Source organism: Embiotoca jacksoni, unplaced genomic scaffold (assembly GCF_022577435.1).
Source record: "Embiotoca jacksoni isolate LCO1_2020_lvr unplaced genomic scaffold, fEmbJac1.0.p SCAF_58, whole genome shotgun sequence".
Taxonomy (NCBI): Eukaryota; Metazoa; Chordata; class Actinopteri; family Embiotocidae; genus Embiotoca; species Embiotoca jacksoni.
The window spans coordinates 1,104,771-1,116,307 of NW_027185412.1; the positions used below are offsets into that span (position 1 = coordinate 1,104,771).

The 11,537-nt window shown below is 47.2% G+C and overlaps 4 protein-coding genes and 2 non-coding genes across 9 annotated transcripts; 2 read left to right on the forward strand and 4 right to left on the reverse strand.

Moving 5' to 3' along the window:
• Positions 1–27: 27 nt before the first annotated feature.
• On the reverse strand, positions 28–3,213 carry LOC138212646 (uncharacterized). Its single transcript, XM_069173107.1, has 5 exons — positions 3,149–3,213; positions 1,668–2,255; positions 1,438–1,514; positions 1,091–1,342; positions 28–1,001 (listed from the first exon to the last, which is right to left on the reverse strand). The coding sequence occupies exons 2-5, from the start codon at positions 2,203–2,205 to the stop codon at positions 744–746; spliced, it is 1,125 nt and encodes a 374-aa protein (XP_069029208.1). The 5' UTR covers positions 2,206–2,255; positions 3,149–3,213; the 3' UTR covers positions 28–743.
• On the forward strand, positions 2,678–4,468 carry LOC138212648 (dual specificity protein phosphatase 14). Of its 3 annotated transcripts, XM_069173109.1 has the most exons (4): positions 2,690–2,746; positions 3,138–3,310; positions 3,713–4,045; positions 4,125–4,468. In XM_069173109.1, exons 3-4 carry the CDS (start codon positions 3,735–3,737, stop codon positions 4,345–4,347), a joined length of 534 nt encoding a protein of 177 aa, XP_069029210.1. In that variant the 5' UTR covers positions 2,690–2,746; positions 3,138–3,310; positions 3,713–3,734; the 3' UTR covers positions 4,348–4,468. The 3 variants fall into 3 exon arrangements, with proteins under 3 accessions (XP_069029209.1, XP_069029211.1, XP_069029210.1); XM_069173108.1 differs by having other exon boundaries at positions 2,678–3,310; XM_069173110.1 differs by lacking the exon at positions 3,138–3,310 and having other exon boundaries at positions 2,678–2,746.
• On the forward strand, positions 3,440–3,522 carry trnal-cag (transfer RNA leucine (anticodon CAG)). Its single transcript has one exon. It is a non-coding gene; the product is annotated as a tRNA-Leu (tRNA).
• A 300-nt stretch (positions 4,469–4,768) lies between the features above and the next one.
• Positions 4,769–6,573, reverse strand: polr2d (RNA polymerase II subunit D). Its single transcript, XM_069173084.1, has 4 exons — positions 6,270–6,573; positions 5,344–5,524; positions 5,121–5,216; positions 4,769–5,015 (listed from the first exon to the last, which is right to left on the reverse strand). The coding sequence occupies exons 1-4, from the start codon at positions 6,346–6,348 to the stop codon at positions 4,937–4,939; spliced, it is 435 nt and encodes a 144-aa protein (XP_069029185.1). The 5' UTR covers positions 6,349–6,573; the 3' UTR covers positions 4,769–4,936.
• A 340-nt stretch (positions 6,574–6,913) lies between these two features.
• On the reverse strand, positions 6,914–6,985 carry trnag-ucc (transfer RNA glycine (anticodon UCC)). Its single transcript has one exon. It is a non-coding gene; the product is annotated as a tRNA-Gly (tRNA).
• A 364-nt stretch (positions 6,986–7,349) lies between these two features.
• On the reverse strand, positions 7,350–10,918 carry spcs2 (signal peptidase complex subunit 2). Of its 2 annotated transcripts, XM_069173146.1 has the most exons (6): positions 10,831–10,918; positions 10,087–10,170; positions 9,481–9,641; positions 9,073–9,207; positions 8,365–8,568; positions 7,350–8,262 (listed from the first exon to the last, which is right to left on the reverse strand). In XM_069173146.1, the coding sequence occupies exons 1-5, from the start codon at positions 10,870–10,872 to the stop codon at positions 8,382–8,384; spliced, it is 609 nt and encodes a 202-aa protein (XP_069029247.1). In that variant the 5' UTR covers positions 10,873–10,918; the 3' UTR covers positions 7,350–8,262; positions 8,365–8,381. The 2 variants fall into 2 exon arrangements, with proteins under 2 accessions (XP_069029247.1, XP_069029246.1); XM_069173145.1 differs by having other exon boundaries at positions 7,350–8,568.
• Between the last annotated feature and the right edge of the window lie 619 nt (positions 10,919–11,537).

The following is an 11,537-nucleotide window of genomic DNA, read 5'->3' on the forward strand; positions in this document are numbered from 1 at the left end:
TTCAAAGACTCACTGACCTCTGACCTTTTCCCCAAAACTGCAGGTTATAAATGATTAAAAGTCACAAAGTTCATCACTTTAGATCAGAGACGGAACAACGTTCATGAAGAACGTTCAGTCATGAAAACAAACGATTATGTCCAACAAATAATGATTATTATCATTATTGATTATTGAATTCAGATGAATAAACGTGAGGCTCCATTAAACCCACAGGTTCAACAGATGAGAAGGTTCTGCTGCAGCTCCTCTGAGGTTCTTTAATGGTTCCTGATCGTTTTTCGTTCAGTTCGGCTTCTGTTTGAGTGTAAACATCCTGACTTATGATAACATAAATAATGTTTCATGTCAACAGCTGAAGAAGATTTTCCACCTGAAGTTCCTGGAACTAAAGTCCAGGAACTCTAAATAACCAGGAACTAAAGTACAGGAACTTTAAATAACCAGGAACTAAAATCCAGGAACTTTAAATAACCAGGAACTAAAGTTCAGGAACTCTAAATAACCAGGAACTAAAGTCAAGGAACTTTAAATAATCAGGAACTAAAGTTCAGGAACTTTCCCACATCTGTCCACTGATGTGCCAAAAGGTGACGTCCCAGGTTCACCATGAATGTCACCCAACCAACGCTGGTCTCGGGCCTTTGGGACCTCAGCTGGGTCGTGGGTCTTCATGTGGAGTTAGTTCCTGTTCCCACAGCAGGAAGGTTCCTGTTCTTGGGGAACCTTCTGAACCTTCGTCTCTACAGCTCGGGCATCCAGGCTGCTGCTCCGTCCTGCTGCGTCTTCTGTCTGACGTGAGGCAGGACAGCGTCCTTGTAAAAGACCTCCAGCTTGGACACCGTCTCCTCCCATAGGTCGGAGTCGAAGGTCACCGGGACCACGGCCGTCTCCTTCAAGGTGAAGACAACCAGGTCGGCGCGCTGCAGGCCGGTCACCGCCAGCTGACACTGGATCTGTGTGAAGTAACTGTGGGACGTCTTCAGACGGTAAATCGGAGTCTGGGACAAGAGGACGAGGAGAGGATGTTAACGACGAGTCTATGAGACGGGCACACCGACTGTCCTGGACGATGAAACATCTTTCTCACCTGTCCCGGCTCCCGTCCGTCCTCGTCTTGTATCTCCAGACAGAAAGCGCGGTCGTCCCTGCAGGCGTCCTCCACTCGTCTCTGTCGGTGCTTGTAGGGACACTTGACCTCCAGGCAGAGCAGCCATTGGCCGGTCCGGCTGTCCGTCACGATGCCGTCGGGACTCGCGGCCAACCAGGGCCGCTGAGCGTCGATGAACAGACCGCAGTCCTGGACGGAGACCGGCTGGCCCAACAAGGAGGTCTTCAGCTTCTGGGGGACGTCATCAGTGACATCATCGTCAGCGACATCATCGTCATCATCAGATTGAGGTTTGACAGACTCCTCCTCTACTTCCTGAAACTCACCTGGTACCTGCGGACGACCTCGGCCTCCATCCGGATCCCCCAGCTCATGGCTCTGGTCTGGACTCTGGACCCCTCACCTGTGGAGACAGTCAGGTGTTCACAGAATCAGAACCAGGTTTCCTGTCAGACCGTCATTTCATTAATCTGCTCTCTGATTGGATTTTTCTTATCTGAATAAAACATAAATAAAATCAATCTGTTTGTTTTGGATGTAAAGGGGCGTGGCCTACCTGTGACAGCAGCCAGGTAGGAGGTGGGCGGGGCTTTGCTCCTGCCGTTAACGAAGCGGCAGTGAGCGATGCGGTGAGCCGCCGAGGCCGTGATCCGGTTCTTCCTCCAGGCGAACCAGTCCTGGTTGGTGCTCTGTCCTCGGGTCAGGACCTCCACCTCCTCCACCACGCCCCGGTCCAGCTGGACCCCCACTCCCAGGGGGACCTGATCCGGTCTGGGCGGGCCCGGTTTCTGAGGAACATCTGGATCTGGAGCGGCAGGTTTCTGTTTCTGTCCACCGTCAGGACGCGGTCTCACAGCGCGGTCCGGTTCACCAGCATCCTGGTTCTCCTCGACCGCCTGTTGTCCGGTCCTGGTCTGAGGGGGCTGAGCAGCACCAGGTCTGGTCTTCTGGGTGCGACTGGTTCTGGGTTTGTTGGTGGTTTTGGCTCCGCCTCCTGCAGTCTGGATGGAGGGGTGGTATCTGACCTGAGGGAGGACCGCCTTCTGGGTTGGACCGGTCTCGGTGGGGCTCCGCCGGGTCTTCTGGTTCTGCATTTTCACAGAGTCTACGTCTGAACCGGGACCAGGAGAGGAACCGATCTAAGCTGAGAAGAAAAGAAGAAAAGAAGAAGGCTCAGAATCATCAATAAATGTCATGAAATTATTTATATAAAAGCTTAAAATAAACAATAATAAAACAAACCGAATCTGTAGTCACTTCCTGTTTGTTCAGAATATTGATCCAGATAAAAACTATCAACTAAACTGATCGATCAACAGGACATTTGAAACTCTTCTGATCATTGATTGGTTGTTTAGTTCTCGGTTATTTCCGGTCCTGACCTCGTGACCTCGCCGGTCTGATCACCTGATTTACTGACAATCCTATTAAAAACAATACACAAACAGTTTTCACTGGTAAACATTTAAAATAAGTAAAACAGGTTTTAATGAGGATCTCGGACACTTCCGGTTAGGTTTTGTTCGAAGGTTGTTAGTGAGGCTTTTATTCTGAAGTTCTGTGGCCGGATGTTTTGGCGCCTCGCTGGTTTTCAGTCTAAAACGGTTCTTCTGCTTTTAAATCCGGATCAAACAGGTGAGAAAACACGCGCACACACACTGTCGATCAGACGGCGGTAACATTGATCATCATTATTTTCGGTATTAATCTCCTGATAAAGCAGCTGGTCAGTTTAAACAGAATTCTGCCTTCACTTCCGGTTTCTCCAGCCCAAAATGGAGGAGCAGAAAGTCCAACCAGGACGACCTGAAAGTTTATTTTATAAAGTGACCTGATGGCCGGATTCAACACGATGTTCCTTCTTTATAGGAAGTAACTTTCTGTTGTAATAAAACAGGAAGAAAACAAGAACAATTTTGAACGTAGTTTGGTTTAAACTGGATCAGAAGAAACCGCGAGATGAAGTTTTCAGAGAGTTGTAGATGTTGTAGATGTGTGTGTGTGTGTGTGTGTGTGTGTGTTTCAGGTGAGTCTTACCTGCAGCTGTCTGTCTGTCTGTCTGTCTGTCGGACTGACAGCTGAAGTGAAACTGATTAAAGCGCGTGACTCATCACCACGTGACTGACATCATGTCGCGACACGCCTTCGCTCCCAATGATCTTGATTAATTGATCACGTGCCAATAACGATCAACCAGCCGTGAGTTTGTGTCTCTGTCTTCATGTTGGTGAAAACTATTTCAATTTGAATCCATCATAGTCAGAATTAACTGTTGCGAGAGATTTGTTAATGTGTTTTTAAGGCTGCAGTCACAGAGTGACGCTGTCAGTCAGGATGGCCGAGCGGTCTAAGGCGCTGCGTTCAGGTCGCAGTCTCCCCTGGAGGCGTGGGTTCGAATCCCACTTCTGACATCAACCTTTTGATCCACAACGGCAGAGACGTTCATTTAAAAAAACAAACAACAAAATCAAAGTTATTTAATGATTTGTGTGAAACAGAAGGATTTTTTTTTTTTTTTTTATACCTACTACTGATTATTTGTTTTCATTTTGTCTGAATTATTAAATCTCATTTGATTTTCCGTCTTTTGTTTTGTAACAGGCGTGTCCTCCTGCAGACGACCATGCGGGTCTCTCAGGTGTCGGCCCGTCTGTTCCTCACCGATCTGGACTCGGCTCGGAACCGCAGCGTGTTGACCAGCAGGAACGTCACCCTCATCGTGAACGCCAGCGGCCTGGAGGACGTCTCCTACCCGCCGCTGGACGGCCTGCAGGTGGTCCCCGTCCCGGTCCAGGACCGACCCCACGCCCCCCTGAGACAGTACTTCGACCTCGTGGCTGAGAGGATCCACCAGAACCAAACAGGGACGACTCTGGTCCACTGCACCGCCGGCAGGAGCCGGTCCCCCGCCCTGATCATGGCTTACCTCATGAGGTAAACCTGTTCTCTGATGAGGTTCTGGTCTCTGATGAGGTTCTGGTCTCTGATGAGGTTCTGGTCTCTGTGACTGCAGGTTTGAGGGTCTGGACCTCCGACGGGCTCATGAGCTGGTTCTGGAGCAGCGACCGTTCATCCGACCGAACGCCGGGTTCTGGAGGCAGCTGGTGGACTACGAGAGGAGTCTGTTCAACCGGACCTCGGTGAGGATGGTGGAGACGTCCGTCGGAGTTCTGCCCGAAGTTCTGCAGAACTCCGACGAGCCGAACGCTGCTGCAGCGTACTGCCTCAACATCTGAGTGAGCAAAACAACTGACTCGGAACCTGGATCAGAACCTGGATCAGAACCTGGACTCTCAGCTCCTCTTATTTATTTTTTGAGAACAATTGTTGAAAACAATTAAAAGGTTTTTAACTCTGCTGGTTGTTTATTCATTTCTCAGATGACCCGGATCAATAATCAATAATCATTAATCAATAATCAATAATCAATAATCAGTAATCAATAATCAATAATCAATAATCAATAATCAATAATCAGTAATCAGTATTCAATAATCATTAATCAGTAATCAATAATCATTAATCACTAATCAATAATCAATAATCATTAATCAATAATCAGTAATCAATAATCAGTAATCAGTAATCCTGCAGCAGGTTTGATGATCAGCTGATCGATTGATTAATCAATGGAAGAAAAATGAAAGAAACAAGAAGTACAAAAAACAAATGAGATTTTATTGTGAAGGAGCCATCAGCTGTTCAGTTATCCATGAAAAAGTTCTGGAGACCCGGTTCAGTGTCAGAACCACGTGACCCGGGTCTGGACGTCTACTAACAGAGGAGTGAAGGGACCTGCTGGAGGACCGGGTCCCGGTCCCGGTCTCAGTACTGGAAGCTTCTCTTGGTCTGGATGTCGTCCAGAATCTGCTGCAGCTCTTCATCTTCAAATCGACCCTCCAAACTAAAACAGAACCAGTAGGTTAGACTTTTATTGTGAAGGTTTGGTGTTTCCTGTGTGTCAGACTTTTACTGTGAAGGTGCATTGAGCTGCTTCCTGTCCACTGACCTGGGGATCAGGGCTTTGGCCTCTTCAGCAGCTTCAGGACACAAATTCGCCAAACTGGCCAACTCGAACTTATGAAGCTTCTTCTGGAGGAGGAGACTGAGGACAAGAGAGAGACCGGGTCAGACCAGAACCAGGACCAGGACCAGGACCTGATCACAGAGACCAGGACCAAATCCGGGCCCTTTGAAACCCGGGCCGCGGTCCAGCTGGAGGTTCTGGGTACCTGCGCACGGCGGTGATGGTCTCTCGGTTCTTGAAGCGGCTGAACCGGGCCGTGTAGTTCAGGGTCTTCATGAAGACCTCGGAGAGTTCCTGCTCGTCCTCGGCGCTCTCGTTCTGCTGCTTGCGGTGTTCCAGCAGCATGTGGACCTCCGAGTTCAGCAGCGTCTCCGAGTTCTCGAACTCTGTGGAGGCAGCGAAGATTAACCAGACCGGATCCTCCAGAACTGCCCGTCGGGCCGCGTCCCTCGGGACCAGCGGGGACACGGCGGGGACACGGATTTCAGTCAAACTGTTAACAGTAGCTAGCTAACCGCATGCGGAGGAGAGTCCATTCAACGGGGAGAGTCCGTTCCGGTTAACGGGGAGAGTCCGTTCCGGTTAACGGGGAGAGTCCAGTCCGGTTAACGGGGAGAGTCCGTTCCGATTAACGGGGAGAGTCCAGTCCGGTTAACGGGGAGAGTCCAGTCTGGTTAACGGGGAGAGTCCGTTCCGATTAACGGGGAGAGTCCGTTCCGGTTAACGGGGAGAGTCCGTTCCGATTAACGGGGAGAGTCCAGTCTGGTTAACGGGGAGAGTCCAGTCCGGTTAACGGGGAGAGTCCAGTCCGGTTAACGGGGAGAGTCCAGTCCGGTTAACGGGGAGAGTCCGTTCCGATTAACGGGGAGAGTCCAGTCCGGTTAACGGGGAGAGTCCGTTCCGATTAACGAAGCGAAACTACGAAAGACGGAACATTACGCCGTTCTAACATCAGATTTATTCACGTTGAAACTGGAACGTTTTTCTCCAACGATGTTTCATCTCTTCGTAAACAGAAGTTGTGTTGGTTCTGAACTCCGAACTGGGCGTGGCCAGACAAGATGGGCGGAGCCAGGATAAACCCCTCCCCACTCTAAACTGCATGAAAACTCAAGATTGACCGGTACCGACCTTTCGGGAACAGCAGCTGTGAAGCGTCTTCTTCGACGTCGCCGACGTGCGGAGGAGCCGAACCGCCTCCCGCCGCCATGACGACACGACCACCGGAGGAAGAACGCGGGGAACGGCGGCCGACCACGGCAGCGGCCTGCTCGGTGGTCCCGGTGAGAGTCCCGGTGAGAGTCCGGGCAGCCGAGGACAACCTCTGCGGCTCGGTGACGGTTTAACGACGTAAATAACGGCGGAGTCGTAGAAGCGCGCGGCGTCTTTCAGTCACAAGGAAACACTTCCGGTTCTTCTTCTTCTGGTTCAGCAAACTAGACGCTGCTGTGATGTTACTGCCCACTGCCGGGCACATCGTGTATTACACACACACCCTAAAACTTTATATACATGTAATCTATTTAAATTATATTTTTCTGCCGTCTGTGAGAGTTTAACTTGTTATTATAACTCAGCTCTGTTTCTGAGACGTACTTCTGTGGTGGATAAAAAATGTACTGCCAGTGCTTTACAAGATGAATAGCTTCTACCTGAATGTGTATTTAACAGCTGCAGCTGTTCGCATCAGTATGAAAGCAGTAAAACTGGTACAAAAAAAACTCGAAAAAAGAAATAGCTTCAACATGAACTCATTAAGCGGGAAAAAGGATGATTGCGTTGGCCGGGAATCGAACCCGGGTCAACTGCTTGGAAGGCAGCTATGCTAACCACTATACCACCAACGCTGTAGTTCCTGATGAGATCATGTACTCCTATATCATTAAACTGCAGTACCACTGCGCGCCACCAGGCAGATTCCGATGGATGAATTCCAAAAGCATCAACTTCTCCTGAAATAAAACATCTCGATGTTTCCACCAGTTATCTCGGTGTTGTCAGCTTTGGGGGCCCGACCGTGTTCCGACCCGGAGATCGTCCTTATTTGGTGTTTAATAGATGACGTGCAGCACACTTCTCGTGCACTTTCGTCTTGAAGTCGTTATTATCGCAGCATTAAACAGCAGCAGTACGACAGCTCCGTCTGCTGGCCGAACCGCGGTACTGCAACAACAACACGCGGCGGCTAACGACACACAAATGTCTGCGGTGTTTGAGTAACAGAATCCATCTTTAATGTTTGACAGAAGTTACAGAGAAAAAGGCTCAGAGGAAAAAAAACAAACAAACAAACATTCAAAGTGAAAGTTTGGGTCGACATTCAGTCCGCTTCCTGTCGTAAGGCATCAAGCGTTAGCATGATTAGCATTTCTGCTTCACGCCGGTTGGATCCGCTGATAAAACGCTAACGATGCTAATTCAATAACATCTGAACATTTTTAGAAACAAACCGACAAGTGATGGATTGAAAATTAGTTCTTAAATGTGTTTTCTTTATTTTCCCACTAAAAAACCATCAGGCTGCATTTATTTATTTGTTTGTTTGTTTGTTTGCTCCATTAGCTGCTTGTTTTGTACCCATGTGACCTCATGGCTCCGCCCACTGCGCTGTGATTGGACCGATCTGATGGACGTCAGAACGATGTTCGCACGAAGAGCTGAAATCTTTTTAACCTTTTATATCAACACTTTAACACTTTAACACTTTAAACTACAAACTTTTCTCTTCAAAACAAACTGATGAAGACGAGCGGTTGAAGATCCGATAACTTCCTGTTTCTGTTTCTAATGTGTGAATGTGAGAAATCTGTCGTATGAAGTTCCAACTTCGTTCCTTTCAGGCCGTTCATTGGTTTCAGTTCTTCACAGCTGGGAGCTTCATCATCTTCATCATCATCTTCATCATCATCATCACCGGCGGTGAGTCAGCAGTTTGTTCTGTTGGTCCATTCAGACAGAAGTTGGGAAGTTGACGTCCCGGATCAGAAACCACGAAGATCTGACGTGTCGTCGTGGTAACGACTAGCCGTGACCCAACGTCTGAACCGCTAGCGGGAGTCTTTCTTAAACTCTCAGCTGCAACAAACTCGTAAGAATCGTAAATACAAACGTGACGACTCGTCTCCTGCGACACAAGAAAACCGGATGTTTAGAATCAAACTGAAACCAATGAACTCGGAGGAACGAAGAACAACTGCGACGGTGGAGTTCAGAACCAGAAGCTCACCGGCGGTCCGACGGACGTTATTTGGTTTTCTTGTCGGAGGCCAGCGTGTCGTGCAGTTTGGAAACACACTTTTCAAACTGGTCCATCGCCAGCGTCCCGTTGTCGTCGAAGAACGCCGCCACAGACTTGGTGAACTCGGCGTCCCTCGTGCTCTTCGTCTTCCCGTCGGTGAAGGAGACTCTGAGAGAGTACTGGTCATCGAACCTGGAGAACGACAGGAACGCACCGTCAGCCGGAGCAGAACGGATCGCCCGGAGGATTAACACCGTCAGCCGGAGCAGAACGGATCGCCCGGAGGTTTTACATTTTCTAGATTTCTGCTCAAAGCGCTGCGGCTCAGGAACACGTCCATTAACTGATGTTTGGTTAATTAAACCTACAAAATGCTGCGTCTTTAAAAATAAAGTTTACACGATGAAAAGCAGCAAATTGTCTCATTTCAAATGCTTTAATTTGAAAGTTTTTTTTTTTTAAACATTGACTGAGATACTATATTTTGAAAATAGTTGCAGATTATTTGATTTCACCGCTGATTGACAGCTGCTGTCCTGTTGAACAACCGATGATTCATCACTAATTGTCAGTTGAAGCTTCAACAGTTCATTAATCTCGTTTTGAAACACGTGACGAGCTCAACGCGGTCGGCAGGTCACGCGTTTTAAAACTCAGTCGATCGGTTGCAGGTTTGAATCCCAGACCGCCGCTGACCGTTTGAGGGAGGACGCCAGCTGCCAGATGTGGTCCGGGTCCATCCCGGCCGGGTCTCTCTGCAGCGCCACCAGGAAGATGTTCTTCTCCTGGTAGGACGTGTAGAGCGTCAGGATGCCCATCATGATGAAGTACGTGATGAAGACGAGTTAAAGAAACTCTTCACATCAAACACATCGATGGCTTATTGATCAAAACAACAACCGGTGTCCCGTTACAACCGGTTTAAACCAGCTGCTCCAGTCTGAACCGGTTTCAACACAAACACACGATTCATAAACGAACCGGTTTCACCTGGAAAATATTTCACTTTGAGATTTTTATACTTTTGTTTGTTTTCAGAAAAACCTGGTACAGGTGGGACCTGTTGGGACCTGTTGGGACCAGGTGGGACCTGTTGAAGGATATGAGATGACGCAGCAGGCGAGCACCGGTCTGGACTCGGGGAAGGGGTGCAGGTAGTCCCAGACCAGAGCCAGCATGGCGAACAGACAGGAGACGGTGCAGATCAGCAGACGTCCGTCCACCAGCCCGAAGTTCTCCACGTAGCAGTACTTCTCCAGCAGCACCTGAAGGGGGCGCAGCAGCGGGACAGCAGCGTTACTATGGCAACCAGCTGGGTCAGGTCTGATTACGGGATCAAAGAAAACGTCAATGGAGAAAAACGCAACCCGACAAAAACTTTACGCTAAAATCCGAAAGAAAAAACTAAATACGCAAAACTGAAGCTGATTATTGATTTTTCTTCCCGTTCGTTTTTCTGTCTGATTTTCTCAACGCAACGACACACAAAAACTCCTCCCGTGGTTATTATTATTATTATTATTATTATTATTATTATTGTTCTCAGTATTATTCTGAACGTTTCCTCTTTGTCCAAACAGTTAAACGTGTTTCATTTTCATCCTTCCATTCATGTCTGCTGTGTTTTCAATGATAAGTGAATCAATCTGATCAGCTGATCGCTGTGAACTCGCTGGGCTGACGTGTTGCCATGGAAACGGTGACGCTCACCTTCTTCGCAGCGTCGTCCAGAGAATTCTTCACCGCAGCTCCGTCCCACTTATCGATCTTCACCGGCTTCTCATCGATCCTCCACTGCAACACACACACGCATACAAACATATAAAATAAAATATGTGATCATAATATATGTGAACTGATGACGTCACTTCCGGCAGAGAGCTCCATACGTCACAGTATTGCTCTTTAACCTGAACGAAATCTGATCAATCAGTAACACCTGATCCAAATAAACACGTCAGCAGGTCCGATCAGTGGCCGATCAGGTGTATCGATCCTCATGTACAGACTCTGGAATCAAACTCCAACCGCAGCGGTTTTAACGCGTGATCAAACTAAATCAGCTGTTTTCTGAACGGACTCTGGTGCAGCTGCGTGTCTCACAGCTGGAAACAGGAAACGGATCGAAGCTGCGGTTTGACGTCAGACTGGTTGTTTGTCAGAGCGGGAACAACCACAACTCAACCACAGCTTAACCACAACTTAACCACAACTTAACCACAACTTAACCACAGCTTCACTTCAACGAGCCTGATTCTGATTTAGATTTTCATTTGAGTTTCATCTAATTCAGCCGGTTAGCTTTAGCTTAGCCGCTAGCTACGGCTCGGCTGCAGAACCAACTTCCGGGCAGCAGAGAGCTGCGGTCCTTCAGTCCTGAACTCAGGGACGAAATAAAACCTGAAACTTCTGTTTAAAGTGAAATCAAACAATAACAATCCGTTTAGTTCTCACTTTCTCGAGCAGCCCGGTCTTCCCGTTCCTCGCAGCAGCCATCTTGTCTTCCACTACAAATACGGCACCTGTGACCTGGACGCTTCTGATTGGCTCCTACCGAAACTTGAACGGCTGACGCAGGAGTCAGTCAACGTGCGCGCTCACGTGACAAATACAAAAACCCACTTAAATTAAACAATTACACAAAATACAACAAACAAATAAAATAAAATAAAAGATTCAATACAAAACATAAACTAAAAAGAAATACAAGAAAAAACTACATCTACATAAAAAAAAATAACAATTCTAAATTAAATTAAAAAATGAATGTTATGTTAAAAATGTAAATTCCAAAATAAGACTGAAGAACATGAAAATAAGACCTAGAATATATAATTTACAAAATAGGTATACAATTATATTATAGAGCAATATACTTTATAAAATGAGGCCTAAAATACTAATATCAAATACAAATAAAAAAAATCAATATCTAAATAATATAGAATTTCATAAAATATGAAGCATTAAATAAAATTAAAAAAAAAACTTGTTTTATCTTAACAGATGAGTCGTGATGCCAACAGGAGTAAAACATGAAGCCTCATATGAAAAATGTTTAATGCACTTCAATGCAATTTAATCATTTTTAATTATGTTTGAAAACACTGAGTGCAGGTGAACGTTCTTCTGCCGCCCTGACTCACGTCAGTCAAGAAAAA